General features: G+C 35.3%; 2 protein-coding genes across 12 annotated transcripts in view; one reads left to right on the top strand and one right to left on the bottom strand.

Annotated features, from left to right (window-relative positions):
• Positions 1-1,874: 1,874 nt before the first annotated feature.
• LOC129759421 (uncharacterized) lies at positions 1,875-4,083 on the bottom strand. Its single transcript, XM_055756871.1, has 3 exons — positions 3,931-4,083; positions 2,410-3,764; positions 1,875-2,361 (listed from the first exon to the last, which is right to left on the bottom strand). Exons 1-3 carry the CDS (start codon positions 4,081-4,083, stop codon positions 1,875-1,877), a joined length of 1,995 nt encoding a protein of 664 aa, XP_055612846.1.
• Positions 4,084-10,893: 6,810 nt separating this feature from the next.
• Positions 10,894-19,799, top strand: part of LOC129739391 (uncharacterized) — a 485,831-nt gene continuing 476,925 nt past the window's right edge. For all 11 annotated transcript variants that reach the window (XR_008735846.1, XR_008735845.1, XM_055730829.1 and 8 more), the window contains exon 1: positions 10,894-11,211. The gene's annotated coding sequence lies outside the window, so the exon portion shown is untranslated. The remainder of the gene's footprint in view (positions 11,212-19,799) is intronic.

The following is a 19,799-nucleotide window of genomic DNA, read 5'->3' as shown; positions in this document are numbered from 1 at the left end:
ACCAAAAAGAACCATTTAAAAGAAATTTTTTTGCCTCAGAAAATTAAAACCAAACTGAAATTTTAAAAACACTGATTTTTTCCACAAAAATTGGGTACTCATAATATTATTATTTTACCAACGAGTAACGGGGATGAAGGAGCCAGGGTCTGCCGGGGATTTCTAGGTCTGCATGAAAGCTAGGGTTGATCTCTTAGCCCCATCCGCCACGCGACCGCTTGAAGGAAAATATGTTTTTCAAGTTCGAACGCGCAGCGTGAGGAATCGGCTACTGAAATGATTTATAAAAGGCACGCTGGCAAGCATAAAATCAAAGAAACCAAACCTTTTACAAAATACAATACTGGTTCAAAAAATTTTTTAAAATTTTCAAACTGGAAATGTTCTACTTTGTAGGAGAAAATTCTGGAAAATGGTGCATTCTAGGAAAAAAAATCTGAAGATGGTCCATTCTGGGGGAAAAAAAATCAGGGAAATGGTCCTTTCTCGGATTATGGCGCATTCTGTGTAAAAAATCTGGTGAATGGATCATTCTGAGGAAAAATTATTAAGGGTAAATGTTTTGGGGTTTTTTGGGATACAATCTTTATAAGACTTTCAGTTAAATATTTTCAGATTAATTAGGTAGGGAAGAGTGGGGTATCGTGGGCCATGGGGAAACGTGGTCCCCTTTTAGTATCTCAGATGTGTGTTGAGATAAAAATCTCAAACCGACTTTCATCGTCGTCGCTTTGCGTGAGCATATATTTCTATATGTTGTTGACTTAAATACGCATCATAAGCTTATTTTATTTATTAAGCTAAAAAAAGTTAGAAAAATTTACTTACATAATTAAAAAAAACACCCGCTAAATGCATCGATGGAGAACCTAAAGTTCATAACAAAAATATGCTCATACGCTTATGATCTCAGTTTTGTCATGATCTTTCACGTGGAAAAGGAATTTTTGATGAAACATCAATAAGTCACACAAACGCAACCAATTTACAAATCATAGCTTGTGGGGAATCGTGGGCCACACATCTTGAACCACCAATATTTTTATGTTTTTGTACACATTCAGAACTAAAAATACGTTTTTTCCTATCTGTAAAGTTTTCTTATGCCAAATGAAGAGTTATGAAAAATATTTTGTCCATCCTATATAAGAAATTTTGCCAAAACGTTCGCGAGCCAGGTTTTGGAATCTATTCGATCATACACAGCTCTAGTTTTTATTTCATCATCTGAAATTGCTTTAAAATAACGAAATGAATTATGAAATAACAGTTTTGAGTCAACTCATAAGCATGTTATTTGGTCATGTTCCCGATACGATTAGACAGCGTTCCGTTATTTTGAACAATTATTTTTTATTTTGAATTGTTCAAAATAACCGAACGCTGTCTAATTGTATCGGGAACAAATTAAAATTTTCGTTTAGTGCCTATGTATCGATTTATTCTTCTCCTTCCGGAAATTGAGCCCGTACGGTACGGTACAGAAATATGTTTGTGATTGCCTGTTGCTGCTATGGACTTTGTGTACTTTTCACTTTTTTCCACCGACTTGATAGCTTTTATGCAAGTATACTGCCGAATTCAGTTTTAATCACTATACTCTCTACGTAAAATATCAAGTGTTGACCGATAACTGTAAACTGCTCAAAAGAATTCTAGCTGTTTTGTTTACTTTTATGTTTCGTCTCGTATGTGTATAGAAATGAGTGCGTTCAATGAGTGTAATGTGTTAGATGTGTTCAATGAGATTTATTCAATAGGTGTGTTCAGTTTCTGGTTCGGATCACATTTTCAATGATGTTTGGTAACGGCGGTGCGTTCGCAGCTAGCGTAACACTCCCCCCCAGTACACGGGAACTTAGTTTTGTCGTATTTCACGTAGCACCGACGTCTAATACTGCTAGCCTAGCCGCTGGTCGATCATATATGCTGAAGGCCGTCTTAACCGTTGCACTGCGTACTTGTCCATCTCTGTTGTGGACCTTGATAACACGTCCCTTGGGCCACACGTTTCGAGGAAGTTCTGGATCGGTAATCACGACTATGTCGCCCACTTTAATAGGTTTGACGGGATAGAACCACTTTGTGCGACGGGTTATCGTTGGTAGGTACTCGCGTAACCACCGCTTCCAGAAATAGTTTGCAATAAGCTGTGATGTTTTCCAGGTGTTCTTTAATAAAGCGGAACTGTCATCGTATGGTACAATAGGCTTGGAGCCGCTGGATGAACCCACCAAAAAGTGATTAGGTGTTAATGCCTCGGTATCGGCGTTTTCAATAGGTAGATAGGTGAGGGGGCGTGAGTTGATTATGAGTTCAATTTCTGATAGTGCATTCCTTAAGACTTCGTCTGTCGGCAATCTGGGAAGATTCAAATTGTTTAGAATTTTTTTTACAGACTGCACTAGCCTTTCCCAGCTTCCTCCCATATGTGGGCTACAGGGTAGTAGAAATGACCATTTGATCTTAGATGACACAATCTCTTGGATAATTTTATCCTGGTCTAGTTTTCCCAGAGCTTCATTCAGTTCACGATTTGCACCTACAAAATTTGTTCCTCGGTCGCTGAAAATTTCTAGTGGAGCTCCCCGCCTGGCTATAAAATTCTGTAGTGCCATAATACAAGAGCTTGAAGTGAGCGTGTGAGCGATTTCAACATGGACTGCTCGTACGACTAGGCAGGTGATAAGTACTCCCCATCGCTTTTCAACTCGTCTGCCAACTACTACTTGAAGAGGTCCAAAATAGTCGATTCCACTGTAAGAGAATGGTCGACAATAAGCCGCCAGTCTAGCTGGTGGTAGATCAGCCATGAACGGTGGATTTGGTTTGGCCATAGCATTTTTACAGGTTTGACAGTTACGACGTACTTTGTCACAAACTCTTCGGAGCTTAGGGATATGATATAACTGACGAAGTTCATTAACGACAGTTTCGTGGTTGAGGTGATGATAGCGATTGTGGACGGAATTAACGATGAGTTCGGTTACTATGTGTTCTCTAGGTAACAGGATAGGATGAGCTGTGAAAGGATCGATGAATTCGCACGCTGTAATTCTACCACGCATACGGAGAAGTCCATTCTCATCGAGAAACGGCGAAAGTTTGTATAGTAGGCTCTTTTTTGGAAGAAGAGAGTCTTTATTCTGTGAGAGCAATTGGATTTCATGTGGGAACACTTCGAGCTGAACATGACGGTAGATGAAGTTCTCTGCTTTCAGCATTTCTGATTGTGTAACGATGCCAACTGAAAGCGGTAATTCTTTCAAGGTTGCCTTGATGTTTGCTATATAGCGAAGAACAAATGCTGCAAGTCGTACTAGCTTCCTCCAGTCTGATATGCCATAGTAGAACGGTGTGAGGAAAGGTTCATCTATGGAATGCACGTTCACCGATTGCACTTGTTCGTTGGTAGTAGGTTCAATACAAGAAGACTGCTCAGGCCATTCCTCTCGAAGTTTCCAGATAAATTCTGGACCTTTAAACCACCGGCTGCATGGAGAAAAATCTTGAATCTTCTGCCATTTGGTGGCTTCATCAGCTACATTCAACTTTGTCGGCACCCAATTCCACTCGTTGATGACAGAGCTTTCGAGTATCTCTCCCACTCTAGCGCCTACGTATTTGGTGTATTTCCTGTGGTCTGACCGGATCCAACAGAGGACGTCTCGAGAATCCGACCAAAAAAAGCGTTTCTTTATTTGCACTCGATGACTTGCTTCGATATCCTTGGCCAATCTCGTCCCAATAACTGCGGCTTGAAGCTTTAATCGTGGAATAGATAAGTATCGGAGCGGCGCAACTCGAGTTTTTGCAGCAACAAAGGCACATTCTATGACACCCTTTTCTGCGTATCTTATGTAAGAAACTGCTGCGTATTGATGATGAGGTTAAACTGCGGTAACATCTAGGAATAGCTATATCGCCTACGGAGTTCAAAACACTCAACCAGGTTTTCCACTTGTTATGATGATGATCGGAAACTGTGTCGTCCCAACCGATACCAGAACGCCAGATTTCCTGAAGAAGAACCTTCAAGAACATCAGGAAGTTTGCCAGAAACCCTAGAGGATCGTAGATCATCATCAAAACTCGAAGCACTTCTCGTTTGGTAGGTACCTGCTCACCCGATAATAGTTCCAGGTTCCGGAAATTGAGCCCGTACGGTACGGTACAGAAATATGTTTGTGATTGCCTGTTGCTGCTATGGACTTTGTGTACTTTTCACTTTTTTCCACCGACTTGATAGCTTTTATGCAAGTATACTGCCGAATTCAGTTTTAATCACTATACTCTCTACGTAAAATATCAAGTGTTGACCGATAACTGTAAACTGCTCAAAAGAATTCTAGCTGTTTTGTTTACTTTTATGTTTCGTCTCGTATGTGTATGGAAATGAGTGCGTTCAATGAGTGTAATGTTTTAGATGTGTTCAATGAGATTTATTCAATAGGTGTGCTCAGTTTCTGGTTCGGATCACATTTTCAATGATGTTTGGTAACGGCGGTGCGTTCGCAGCTAGCGTAACAGGTCAATTTGGATTTAGTGACCCACGATTCCCCACCATTTTTCGAAATCCAAAAAATATTGCTTTTTTTTAAACAGTCAGAACTTGGGGAAAATTACTTATTAAAAAAATTTAAAAAATACCTTATGATACCTTGAAAATGTAGAAAACCATGCCATTTTTTATTTTCATTTTATTTTTTATAATAAAGAAGTTATGGAACAAAGAACAAAAGTGGCCCACGATTCCCCACTCTCCCATACTTAAACACAAAAAAATTAAAAATATTAGTAAGAATATAAATTGATTTTAACAATATTTTTTTTGAAACATAAACAAAAAAAATTGTTGTAAAGTTATGTAAGAAAACAACTTTTAAGCAAAAAACCTACTACTATTCGTTTACGCTTTTGAATCGGTGATATAGATATCTATTTTTGAGCGTTATGACGTCACAAAATTTGAATTGTTTTTAAATTCATTATCCATTTGAACGTCACATATTGTCTGAAATTTGAGGTCTCTTGATTTTTTTTAAAATCGGTTCAGGAGGTTCAGCGTTGCATCCGGGTAAAGAATGTTATGTGAGATCTGGAAAATTGATTAGCTTCCTTTCGAAAACGTTTGAAACTTTTAACTTCAACCTGATTATTGTATTGCTTTAAACCACTTTTTACTTCAACATTATTAAAGTATTTTTTAAATACAATTGTAATATGACGAATTCAAGTAAGGTACACCGGGGTAAGTGGGGACGGTGGCTATTAAAACAATACTGTCAACTATTTTTTCAAACTTTTAAAGCAGAATGTTAAATTTACTTGTAATCTATCCAATAACTTTAAAAGAAATATGGTTCTGACAATAACGGATGTTTACGGTGACTTTTCGTTAATTTTCTATTTTTAACTACGATGTGGAGTTGATGTGCATCTTTTTCAATCGTAAATATCTCGTTAACTAGCTGGTTCTTGACGAAAAACTCTACATTGAAACAATCTTCACATTAGAAACAACCAGCTAGGAAAAGAAACGACGATTGAAAATTAAGAAAAAAGAGTTTATTTTCAAAAATCTACAATGTTGTCTCCAAACCCTACCTATGGTAAGTGGGGCTGGCTTTATTCATACTTGATGTTAAGATATTTTTTCAATTTGCTTTCCTTCATTCAATACATTTTAGCTTTATTTAGATCGGATCGTGAAAAGTTGGGAAAAGTACTTGTGTTTTCTGGAATAAGCATATATATTTGATAAAATCAGATCTCGTGTATTGCAACATAAATTACACACAATTATCACTACCATGAACTTCTTTCAAAATTATGGAAGGTTCGAGCAATAAAGTAACGTATTCAACCAAGAAAACACAAATTTGTTGAAAATTTTTTGAGAAATCAAAGGGAAAATTTACCGTCCCCACTTACCCCATAAAGCGGGGTAAGTGAAGACACCAGCAGTCCATAACAATTCACGTGATAACTTTTTTCGCTTTTCGTCTATCAAGATCATCTCTTCAGCATTTGTAAACAACATGTTCTGCATCACATTGAATGCTATTTTATCAAAATTGATCCACTGCTGATTTTTTAATGATTGTTTTAAGTTGAACTATACGAAAAACCGTCCCCACTTACCCCGGTTTACCTAATTAATTTTTTTTATGAAATGCGGCTTTCTTCAAAGCGTCTCAAATAAAAACAAAAAAAAACTACGCATGATCAACACTTGATTCGAGAATAAAGAAACCTTCATTAAATTGAAATTCTCTTCTATTTAAAAAAAAATCTTTAAGAATCATAAAGCAGGTAGTTATCTTAGACTAGAATTAAAATCTTGAAAAAAGATCAAGTACTTAATGCATCAATTTTAATATGAAAAACCCCGCTGAATGCTTCGTTTACTTGTTAGCATTAGGCAACTAATTCGAAAAATAAAAGCGATGTGATTCAAAAAATGTTTGAAAATGATATAGTTTATGTATTAATATTTTCCATAAAAAATCATGAGTCTTTAAAAATTTATTCAAAACATTATTTAAAAATACAGTCTTTAATTAAAATTTTCACCTGAAAGAATTTTACAAGAAAATCCAAAACGAAATTCACGTATTCACATGAAATCCCACAAAAAAGCTTCAGAATGAATTATGAAATTAAAAAAAAATTAAGATACGGATTAGCGCAAGGTTCCATTAAAAAAATTGAGCATAATCCGACCCCGGGAAGGGACCTGAAATTTGTATGGAATTATGTTTATTTTTTTCGGGATGAATTTCAAACGATTTTGTGTTAACATTTTTCAACACCTTTCATGCTTCCTAATTTAATCTATCCGTCTATAATTTTCATTACTTTCATTTGAAATTCTTCCTGTTAGAATGTATACTTCACCGAAATGCCATTAATCATTAAATTAGAATTTTATTTAAAACGTTAATAGTGAAAATATTTCATCTGAAGTACGCATATTGATAATAATTATGATAAAGGAGTTATTTGGTTTTTAAAGTGTTTTTTAGGGTCGATTAACGACAATTCATGTTTTTGTTGTTAATTGACCCTTGATATCTCTTTTATCATAACCTTTATCCAAATGAGGCTTGGTGAGAGTTTTGATGGACGAGCAATATCGTCGTTGTTTGACATCGGATTGGGATGAAAATTTGCACACGGTAGTTTTCGGGAACGGGCAATAGATTTCTGATGACAAATGTTTTGCCAGGGGTCGTCGAAAGGGGTCGTGCATATTAATTATTTTTTCACTGTTTTTATCAATATTGACGTTATTTTGCAATGGATTGCTTTGAAAATTTGCACACGGGAGTTTTGAGAGAAGGGAAATCAATTTCAAATATCAAACATTGTATAAGAGGTCACCGAAACGGCTTTGTTTTTTTGACAATAATTGCGTTGTTATGCAACGATCGAGTCGAAATCTATACACGGGGTTTTTTTTGGCACGGGTAATTGATTCCTGATTTCTAATTTAGTAGCAGACGACAAAAAAGGGATCGTTCAATATTTTTGCAATTATTAATAAACAATGAATTTGGAAGTGCATCTGGAAAATGCTTGGCAATCGACTTTTATACAAACTGTTCATAACATATTCCAAGTTGAATGCGAAAAGGAGTTCGTATGCGATTAGCTAGTTTAAAATAAAATTGACGTTCACATTGTCCTCATGTGTTTTTTGTGACTTTTTGGATACAATGCACTTAATTTTTTTGAGAATAAATGGATCTATTTCATCACCATTATTTGTAATGTTTCTAAGCGTTTTAATTTAATTAAGTTTTTATTTGGATAATTTAGTTTGATTTATTTCTCGTAGCTGAAATGAACTTTTCGTGACATAACAACGTTTTGCAAAACAGTGGTTGAAAAATTTAGGCGTTATGACGTCTCTAAACTGAAATCGCTGTAAAATCAATAGCAATCGAAATTTCAAAAAAATGGCAAATTTTTGGTTGTAGTAAAGTGATACTTTTCAGAAATTTACATAAAGTTTGGTCAAATAGAAGTACAGAAAAGTACGGTTTGAAAAAAAAAGATCAGAAAAGTGTTAAAAGTAGCACGTTGTGACGTCACGATTTCTATTTCTTATATTTTGATAACGATTCGTTCAAGAAAAGTTCTTTTGGTTCCAATCTGTTGCGCAATCAATCTTGAGCTAGAGGTTTATAGTTTTCAATATGCTCAATAAATCGTTAAATTAACATACAATTTACCAAAAAAAAATGATTTGCAAACGTTGGGACGCTTGAAAGGTTTCTTAATATCAAATTATCATCAACTACAACGCCCAATGCATGTTACTAAGCTCCCTCTCAGTGGCTTCAAAGAGTGCACCGAATTTTTATCAAAAACACAAGACAGTTAAGCTTATAAATAATATTTCTATCTGAATACCTCGACAATTTGTCAAAAATTGGCTCACTAGTGGCTCCAGAGAGTGCATTTCTTCGAGCTTGTTTTGTTTTCATATTTTCCCTAAAGGTAGGTAGCTAGAATTCTCATCCCACCTTATTTTGCTTCGAAATCCAACCAATGTTTACATAACAACCAACTGTTGTACCACCCTTCGCTGAAGAGACGACCCGAGGGAAAGACAATAACAAATTATGTTCTTATTACCCTCTGGAGCCACTCTTTTTTCCTTTCGACTCTCGTTTTGAGGAGCTGTATCTCTCTGAAAAGTTTTTCTCAGGGAGCCAGGACTCGAAGTTGATAAAACCGGGAGCCCACCGGACCGAACGGATCAGTCCGCGAGTAACCACCACCGAGTGCTGTGCTGCGTCGTGTGTCCGATTGTTCAGCGCGGGTGGGATCAACATCATCATCAAAAACAGCAACACAACCACCAAAAGCAAAGGGGGAGAAAGCAATCGAGGATTGTTGGAGGAGCAGAAAGAGGAGTTGCAGAACACTCCCCGATGGGCGATCGTCATCATCGTTGTTCATCGTCATCATTGTTGTAATCATCATCAACATCGGCTGCTACCACCACTACTACTTGAGAAGTAGTCCTCTTTATTCGGAATCGGTAGCAAAGAAAAAGGCGAAAAGCAGCAAAAGTCATCCTTAGTGTTGTTTTGTGTCTGTGTTTCGGTGTATTGTTGTGGACTGGAAGTCGTTGGTATTGTTCTCGTCGGGTTTTCCCACTTTTTGCGTGTCTCTCACTCCGGGGAGATTGTTGAACATCGTCAAAGTTCTGTAACTCGGGGGAAGAATCGGGAAAGTAGAAGGTACATAGAAGAGTAGTGGTGGGTTAGTTGCTCCCGGCGAGTTGTTGGAGCTGCTTCGGGCTCCAGAGGTTTGAGAGTGGTTCTGGAGTGGTTGGAGCTCAGTTCAGTACATAAGGTGGAGCGATGCACGTGTAACAAATGCTGCTGGGAGGTGGACTCTCGAGTAGAAGTGTCTGTGAAAGGTGGTGTGGGAGGTGGAATCTGGAAGTACCCGAAAAGTTCTCAACATGTGGAACAACGACAGGCATGGCTAATTCAGCCTTACAGGTGGATTTAGAGTAGATGATAGAGTAGGATGACGGGGGATGGTAGGAATATCAATATTTTCCTCTGTCATCGGAAAAGTGCTGAAAGAGTGGCTCCAGCGAGTATTCCAATCGATGATTCGCACTTCTTTGGCTCCTTCAACTGGGTAGTGATGAAATTGTAACCTAATACGATTACGGTGAATGTGAAAACAAGCGATGTTTGTAAGTTTTTTCGATTACATAAACCAGTTGCGGTTGAAGGGGTGGAAAAAACGGCAACAACCCATTAGTGGCTCCAGAGAGTAGAGCAACAACAGTGTGATAGTGGGATGGCTACAACATTCTATCGTTTACGATGGCTACAGAGAATCAGTTCGTCTATTTAGCAGTGCTAACATGCTGATGATGGTGATGACGTGATTGCAGAACTACAGGCGAACAATTGGAAGAAAAAGTTTTTAGGAGGCGACTGAAAAAGATGAGGAAAAATAAAAAAGTTCTCGGAGCGCCATTATCGGCACCATAAACGTAGCAAGTAATCGATTTTGCTGACCAGACACAAATCCGTGGGCAGAATTTCTGATGTCGGTTCAACTCTTCAACGACGACGACGACGACGCCGCGATTGATGATAGTGATTTCCCAAACACGCACGGCCATAAAACAAACTTGTGCCCGAACAAATGTATGCTATCTGGATGTCCGTGTGCTCTGTGAATTATAGCTTCCACCGACTAAGTCTCGGTAGTGTTCCGGCTTGATTGGGTTTCCATTTTTCTTGCTAAGCCAGACAAACAAACGCGAGAAAATAAAACGAAGAAAAGTTTTCATGAGTGTTGTTAACTGTACCGCTTACTAGCTGTTGTCCATCCCCTGATTCATAGTTGAAAAATTATCCCCTGTTAATGTGTTTGTGTTAGATAAGAACTAAGCACCTCTAGTCATTACAAAACCGCGAAAAGCGTCTCAACGCGAAACAAGTGCACCTCCATAAGCGTAATGTAGGGAACGTAAGTGAAATAACCCATGACGAAAGTCATACTCGGTAAAAAAGTCCAAACAAATAGTAAAAACTACACCCTCTAGTCTCTAGTATAAATCTAGAATAGTAGTAATATCGGGCGAGTGTTCTCCCCCGCAATCCGTAATAAAATGTAAATGTATCAGTGTGTCATACCTTTTATTATTGTCCTGTGTGTCGTTTTCCCGTTTCTCGCTGCTTCTCTGTGTGTCTCTGTTAAAAAACGATTGATTTTTGGATTAAATAAGAATAAGAATAACAACCTACGACAACCAAAACAAGAAAAAAAGTGAAAAAGTAACAAACCGCGACGCGAGTTTTTTCCGTTCCAAAACAGTGAAATTGTGAGTTGTGTCTCAACGTGTCTCAACGCAAGAAAAGTGATGGAAGAAGAAGCCACTTACAAAGGTGATATTCTGTAAATGGTGACGTCGCTCGTTCGCAGGTGGAAAAAAGTATTGATTTTTTTCTTCCTTTCGCGCTCTTTGGGTCCCCCGCTGCGCCGAGGGCAGTGAAGCAATCAACAATCATCAAACCATTGGCGACGGCTACAACACAGTTCGTGAGTCATGCCAAGTGGAAGACCCATTGAAGAAGAGCCAACGGGGGGTGACGGTGGCTCAACTTGATAGCAATCCTGTGGTGACAATCATTGCGAAGGAGGCATAACCAATCATCTGTGAAAGTAAGTAAGAAAACATTGGACAATGGTCATGAATTTCTAAGACTTTAGGAGCTATCCGTTGAGAAATGGTGGAATATTTAGGGGAACACAATTTATTTCAATGAATTTGTAACTCGGTTTCACGAAAAAAATCCCGAATAATTTTCCATGGTACAGTAATTGTTGATATTCATTTTCATATGTTTCTTTAATTAATTGATTCAGACCGTTATACGATTATTATCATTTTTTTATCAGTCAGACTCAAGTCAGGGAAAAATAACCAGCATCGCAGCCTATAAATTCTCTTCATCTTATCAACAAGTTTTGTGCTGAATAAAGAAATAGCCACCTAATTGATCTTAGGCATAAGTCGTGTAATATATGCGAAAACAAATTAAAAAAAATGAATTTAAGAAATACTACTACAGAATTCGAAAGGTCGTTTTTCACATGTTTACAGAAACAGAAACCCATATTATTGAATTTAGACAAAACATTAAAAAAAGATATCACCGATTTAAGAATTAAACTTTTCATTGTTACGCGAGTTTTTAAGTTTTCATCTACATATACAAACATGAACAAAACTCAACTATTGGTGATATTCTAGCTTTTGATTGTAAGGTGAATGTGTTAGGCCTACTATTTTCTTGAGATTTTTATTTTATCAACTAACATATGAATGCATGCTTTTTTAACGTGAACGATTCCATCCTCGTAAAAAATTTCAATGTTCATTTGAAATATATACAAACTCAAGGCCGGATTAAAGGGGGAAGGGGGGCGATATCCTAATTTTGTTCAAAACCTGGTACAATATAGGTCATTTGGTTACAATTTATTGGTCAAAAATCCCGACAAATCTAAGTCGAATTTAGTTCCAAAAATTAGAGATTTACCGAATATTCGGTTGGCCGAATATTCGGCGCCAAAAACCGCCAAAAAACCGTTAAGCCGAATATTCTGCTCACCGAATAGTTGAGCTAAGTATTCGGCTGAATAGGCCGAATAAGCCGAATATTTATTTTTAAAATTTAAGCAATAGCATAATTATCAAATTTTTCAAATGAATTTGGATAATTTAAAGAACAGCTAAAAGTAATGTTACAAAAGCTACACAATCATCAGAAACCTATGGTTTCAGTTAAGCTTCTTAGGTATATCCGTGTTTCTTTCACTGTATATCGTACAGAAGAATGCTGATAAAAATTGCTTATTAACTTTGATTATATATTAATTCAAAATTTTTTGAATATCCCGGCTTGCCCATAAATCCAATAAAGAATCCAAGATAAGTCAAATCTGGCCAGGATGCTCAGATATTGTTCAAAACTTCCCAGATTTTGCCCGGCTTTATTTAAATAATTTGCTAAATCAAATAAAGAATTTTGATTCTTCGTTCAAAATTTCAAGATTTTATGTCAAAAAACGATTTTAAAACAATTTCAAAATGAACATCAATTTTTGTTTAATCCATACGATACGATTTAAATACTGCTTCTGCTAATCAATGAAAATATTAAATTTCAAGTTGCTTTCTTTCATTTTCCTTTTTTATGCTTTTCTTGATGTCATTTCCGTTATTGGTGATTTTTTTTAAATCAGAGAGACTCCTACTTGAAAAAGAATTTGTAATACATCATCTGGTTGAAAATAATCGACTCAAAAACATGAAAAGCATTAAGCTGGAAGAAATAGACGGAAATGGAAATAGTTGAAATGATCGCTTTTGTATTTTCATTAAAACCCAACAGTAAATTCGACCGAATATTCGTTTGGCCAAGTAGTAGAAAAGGTCAATATTCAGTATTCGGCCGGTCGCCGAATACCACTATTCGGTACATCTCTACCAAAAATCAAGAAATAGCTTAGTAAAACACCAAAAAAGTTTTTTTTTTAAATTGAAACACGTTAGCAGCATTCACACTACTTTACAAAATCTCAAAAAAAAAAAAAATAATAAATAAATAAATAAAATAAAGTCAGCTCTAACAAACCGAGCCAATTTGAGTTTGGAGTTTGGATAAATTACCCAACAATGAATAATGCAACACTGTCTTCAAACTATTGAATCAGTAAAATATTTTCGAATTTATTTGGATTATGAACTTCTTGCCACATTTAGAAAAAAAAATAATGTTTCGACTTTTACGGCGGCTGGACAAACTTTCTCTTGAATTTTTCAAAATGTGAATGAATTACAGTAACTTTTATCAATTTAAAAAAAAAGATTAGCTCCCACATGTTCATTAAGTGCAAACGTTGCTCAATTACAAGGTGCATGCCATTAACTTTTGAACTTTATATTATTTGTGAAAAATTTGTGACAAATTTCAATCTGGAATGCTCGCTTTAGAAGCATAAGTACGGGTGTAAATAGAACAATATCAATGCGTTGGTTTATACAGTCTCCAAATATTAAAAAAAAAAGTTTTGTAGTTGAGTCTTATTTATGAAAATGATTATCGTCAACTGTGGCATCATGCAACAATTTTCAACTTCAATGGCTTCTTAAATTTTAATCTCCACAGAAAATCACACCACTTGTTAATCAAAAGTTTTGAGGTTGATGGAACAAAAAATTGACGTAGTCAGAAAATTAATTGGTTTCACCCAGAGATGCAAGATTTCCGATTTTCATTTCAAATTGATGCTCACCGTACTGAGTATCAAATGAGCTGCACAAGGAATTTTGTTGTGATGTTCAATCATATCGCCGTCAAACCAAATTCGCTGAACATCACATCGAGAAATAAAATCACGGTTTCAGCTTTCTTTTGGTCAAAACTATTCAGAAATCGTCTGCTATTTTCTCTACTCCTTCCCTTCTATCTTTGACGATATTTTTGCTGATAATTTAGTTTAATTTATAACGAATCCTTGGATTTTTTTTAACTCAATTAATTCGATTCGCACTTATTATTCACAAAAATTAAAGACTTCAAAAGCTTCGATTAAAATAATAATTTACGAAAACTTTAAAAGGATTTAATCCTTACTATGATTTTGTTAATTAATATTTTAATTTATTGAACACTTCAATACTGAAAGCGGTAAACCTCGTGGAACTTATGATACAAAAAAGTGTTCCTTTGTACAAAACATTGTCTTTTTTGTGAACATCACTTTGACTTAAATTTGGTAGTGTTTAGTTTAAAAACCGTCCGTAATATCCGGGCAAATTTTGTCAAAACTCAGAAAATCCTCAATAAAAATCAAGAAAAAAATACGAAAAAAAATTGTTTTTTATCAAAACTCATCGATTGATTCTGAACCGTATTTTAGGCTTCCAAAAAACCATTCATGATTATTTTTATAAAACTTGTTCAGAAAATTACGTTTTTGAGGTGTTTGTTGTTTTTTGTTTGTTTAATTTGGCAAATCCGGGATAAAACCTTCTTAAATTCATTGGACATAAAGATTGGCTGTAATGAGCCCTATTCTTCTTTTTTGAGCGACGGACATGTTTTCTACTCCAGAAATTTCCTACAGGAAAATTTCAAACATCACTCCAGTCGATGTGCCAACGTAAACAGAAGGCGGATTTATTCGATAGCAAATATTTTCATCAAATGCCTTAAATATTATTAAGAACGTTATTTTGAAACAAAAATAAAACACTTTAACCGTGTGGTTAGAAGCTACAAACTGCAACTTTCATTTGATAGGGAAATTTTGTTTTTTTTCTTTATTGTACTTTATCTGGAATAATTCCTCTTAAATTAAACAAACAAACTTTATTTGGAAATGAGATAAAATGTTTGTTTATTTCAATAGGAGTTTAACCACACAGGGTCATTCTTCCTTTAGTAAAGTCACAACTTCGCAAACAATTAGATTTTAGATCATATAACTTTGTATTTTATTTGGATATTTTATTTGGATGATAGTTGCTTATTACATATTATCGACTCCAGCCGGTTTCGAAAGCTGAGATGCCAAGCCTCATCATTGGGTTGGTTTATTCGTTGGTTTTAAAACTTTTGTTTTTCAAATGTAACAAATCTGATTCCGAACTAAGCAATTTGTTTTCCAGAATAAGAAATAATTGGCTCCATACATATTGAATTTCAACATAATTACGTGAGGATTTTGACTCCAAACGAGTTCCCTTTTTTTTTTTTCAAAATATTGAAATAACATTGCTTTTTACAAAAAGGCCTTCATCTGGAGGATTTCAATATTTGCGATTTTTCGTCCATAGTAAAAATGTATAAAAAATTTGCCAACATTTTCACAGATTAAGAAGTTCACTACTGTAGGAAATAAAATTTCATAATGTCTTCAACCCACCGAACACGATGTGAGACTTATTACTCCCACGAGAAAAAAGAGAGATTTATCGCACTAGAATAATCATTTTAAGCACTAAGTTTGATCAAATATTATTCAGTGATGTAAACGACTAACGTGCAAACTACGAAATGAAAAGAAAGTCAAGAAACAGTTTTTCTCACTCAACACATTGCGGACCACCCAGCTAACATGAAATCGTAATAGAAATGATAATCCAAATCGAATATTAAGCCTTTTTAAATAACTATCGTAAACACATTGGTATTGAGTGATTTTCTATCATTCATTTACGACAAGCTTTGCCCAAAAAAAAATTGAATCGGATAGCAGTTTAGTCAATTCGTAAATATGTCTCCAAAAAGTTGAGAATATGCTCCTTCGACATTTACGATTTGAGTGAACTGATTTACGATAAATGGGCGGTCCTTCAATTGACACTCTCTCCGGTCTCTTTCTTAGACCGGTTCGTAAAAACAAAATCTCACCTATAGAGCTTTAGCGTAAACCAAATCTACTGATGAGTTGGCATCGTGGTAAGACACCGGACTGTGAACTCGGAGGACTGGAGTTCAAATCTCGGTCGAGGCAATTTTTTTTTCGTTTATTTTGCTTTTTGTTGTAAAATCGAATCGTTGGAATCTTGTCATTGTAGGTATATCACCTCCAATTTTGTAGCTATATGCTATTTTGATAAGTTTAATACAATCTTTTCATCTGGTATATTTGTTTCAATAATTCTGTTGCTCCTGCGTTATACCTTCATAAATGTTTGCTGGGCAAATATGAGATATCGTTTTTTCGCTCACCGCGAGTGTGCTGCACATTGAAGCTTAACTCAAACGTTAAAAATTTTAAATTTTAACTATATTCTACAAAATTGAACACAACACTTAAGGTAACGCGAAGCTACTAAATTTGTAGAATTAGGTCTTACGGTTTCAGAGATAAAGCATGCCAAATTTCGGCATTTTCCGGCTTAGATTTCATCGCGGTTCATAATATATTAAGACTGAAACATAATAAACGATTTCTTATCACTTATCTGAAGAAACTGAATTTTTTAACAGATGTTCTCCAGAAAGACGATTTAAATTTTATAATTGGCATTTCACATTCAACAGGTATAACTGGTAGTTACTATTTTAAAAATACATTGGTTAGTCCAGATTCTTCTGAACTGGAAAGATTTGTTTTAGTTCTGACTTTCAAATTTTAACTATATTCTACAAAATTGAACACAACAGTTAAGGTAACGCAAAGCTACTAAAATTGTAGAATTAGGTCTTACGGTTTCAGAGATAAAGCACGCCAAATTTCGGCATTTTCCGGCATAGATTTCATCGCGGTTCATAATTTATTAAGACTGAAACATAATAAACGATTTCTTATCACTTATCTGAATAAACTGAATTTTTAAACAGATGTTCTCCAGAAAGACGATAAATTTTATAACTGGCATTTCACATTCAACAGGTATAACTGGTAGTAACTATTTTAAAAATGCATTGGTAAGTCCAGATTCTTCTGAACTGGAAAGACTTGTTTTAGTTCTGACTTTCAAATTTCTTTGTTCCATAGTTTGCGCAAATATTATTCCTTAGGGGCCGTTCACTAATTACGCAAGCACATTGGAGGCGTGGGAGGGTTTCACATTTGCTTACGATCTCTTACTAGGGGGGTAGAGGGGTTTCCCAAAAATCTTACGTAAGAAATTTTATATTGATATTTCGTCACAGTCAAACGAATCCATATTACTCAGGATTTATTTTTTTTTTATACTTATTTGTTATTTTTGATGTTGTGCTGTTTATCTTTTAATGTCTTTGAATTGCTAAAATATCTGGTTCAAAAAAATTTATTGAGAATCAATTCAAACTATCATGCCACCAAAAACACATAAATAAAAAAGATCGTCGACCGGGGTTTGAAAAATCTTGCTTTGGATCACCAGGGGAAGGGGAGTTTTCAAAATTCCAGAATCGTGCTTACGCAATAAGTGAACGGGCTCTTATTCCCTCGTCATACTTTTTCAAAACATCTGGCATCTTTATCCTCAAAAAAGTAGTTTTTCTGCTTGTGACTCTCAGGCTGAGAAAACGACAACATTCAAGACGTAAATGTTAGTGATGCTTAACCCTTTATTTCATGATTTTTAATTTTTCCTTAAAAATCATTATAAACAGTTGGAAATGATGAGTATATCATGAAATAAATTAAAATAAAATACGATTTTTCACTTTTGTCATACATTAATTGTTGCAAATTTGTCGCTTTATGAAACAAAGGGTTAAGAAGAGATTGATTAAATAGCATCACACTGATATTTTAAAAGTGAAAATCTCACTCAAGAAATTCTCAATCTTATGAGATTTGCCATGAGCCTTAGTTTCACCAGTTATTTTTAATTTTACAAAAACAAGCGATTTTCGTCCTTCTAAGCAAAAGGGATATGTTGCAAGAAACTTTGTTTTCTATGAAAAACCAAATGAAAATGTTAGAAAGTTTATAGTTTTTAATATATTTGAGATGTTACAATGCACAAAGCTAAAATTGCAGTGGTATTTGGATATGTTTAAATTAATTTTAGATTTATTTTTGTCATTATTATGTTTGAAGACAAAGCATAAGCTGTGCTTCATACATTAAGGAGTAAAAATACTTCAAAAAATTCTACTTGTTGAAATCATAAAAATTAATTGATGATATTTTAAAATTAACAACGCATGATACAAAAGAATCATATTCCAGCAGATGGAAACGAAATTTATAAGGTGATTTTTTTGTTTGCATTTTGATGCATTTTAGCCCAGACTGGTAACACAAGGTGGGTCGCAAGATAAAATTGGATCTAAACTAATTTCTACCGGTACCTTTACCAGTAGCTTGTACTAGCGAACTTGCGGCACTAATATTCGTCACCTACAAGTTAAACCCTTTCACGAGAGAGGTGGCAAGTTGAAATCGGAGCTAAACTAATCTCTACCGGTACTTACTCCAGTAGCTTGTACTAGCGAGCTCGCGACACCAATTTTCGTCACCTACAAGTCAAACCTTTTCACTAGAGGTTTCGCAAGTTGAAATCGAAGGTGAATAAATTTCTACCGATACCGACACTGGTAGCTTGTAATAGCGAACTCGCGACACTAATTTTCGTCACTAACAAATCAAACCCTTTCACTAGAAGGGTCGCAAGTTGAAATCGGAGCTATGCTAATTTCTTGCGCTACTTTTGCCGTTAATCAGCAGTAGTTTGTTTAAATCTTGCGTTCTCTCTTCCTAGAGAAAAGCCAACCAATTAATATTAGAATCATCTACTCCAGTCTCAGGTCTCAGGTCTCAGGTCTCAGGTGTCAGGTCTTATGTCTTAGGTCTCAGGTCTCAGGTCTCAGGTGTCAGGTCTCAAATCTCAGGTCTCAGATCTCAGGCTCAGGTCTCACGTCTCTGTTGTCAAGTCTCATATGTCAGGTCTCATGTCTCTTGACTTATAGCTGTGTCTCATGTCTCATATTTTTGGATTAATGCCTCATGTTTCATGTCTCATGACTCATTACTCAGGTCTTAAATCTTCGGTCTTAGGTCTCAGGTCTCAGGTCTCAGAGCTAAGATCCTTCCAGATTCTAAGAAAATTCTAAGGCTTTGAATATTTTCTTTGAGATACCGATTTAATTCCGAAAACCGCGTAAAACTCGCTTCAATTCCCAAAAACTGTGTAAAAAAACTACGTAAAATAAACTTCTGTGTCTATTTCATCCGCATTTCCAAACAATGTAGCAAACCAGTTGATTAAAAAATTAATATTCTTAGAGTTACGACATTCAAATTTATAGACTTTATGTTGTTATATATTTGAACTTCTTTGCGGAATGTAATTCAAAATTTAAATGTTGTAAATGAACTTTTATATTCTTCTTTTTTTATGTGTCGTTCTAGCATTTTTTTTAACTTTTTGAGTATTTTGGTTTTTGATGCAACTGGAAGTTTATTATTTAGTAGAAGAAAAAAAAAACAATCGCCAACGGTTCAGAGGGCAATCATTCATCATTGATTATTATAGAAATATACATTTGATTATGGTAGTTTGAATAACTCATTGAATCTCCGGATACTATAGTACTAAGCATTAGATTACAGATGAATCGAATTATTTTGGAATGTGTTTTCATGCGGTGCGTCGTTGATTGAATCAGATTCTTGCCGAAGAATATTTGAACTACCTCATATTTCTTTCCCTATAGTAGTTCCAAAATGTTCTATCATTTTTTTTAAAACTCGAATTTCAAACTCAAGATTGTAATATTCTGAGTTTGCAA

The sequence above is a fragment of the Uranotaenia lowii genome, chromosome 1 (assembly GCF_029784155.1).
Source record: "Uranotaenia lowii strain MFRU-FL chromosome 1, ASM2978415v1, whole genome shotgun sequence".
NCBI classification, from domain to species: Eukaryota; Metazoa; Arthropoda; class Insecta; order Diptera; family Culicidae; genus Uranotaenia; species Uranotaenia lowii.
The sequence above is the reverse complement of the archived record's forward strand: the minus strand, read 5'-3'. Positions and strand labels throughout refer to the sequence as shown.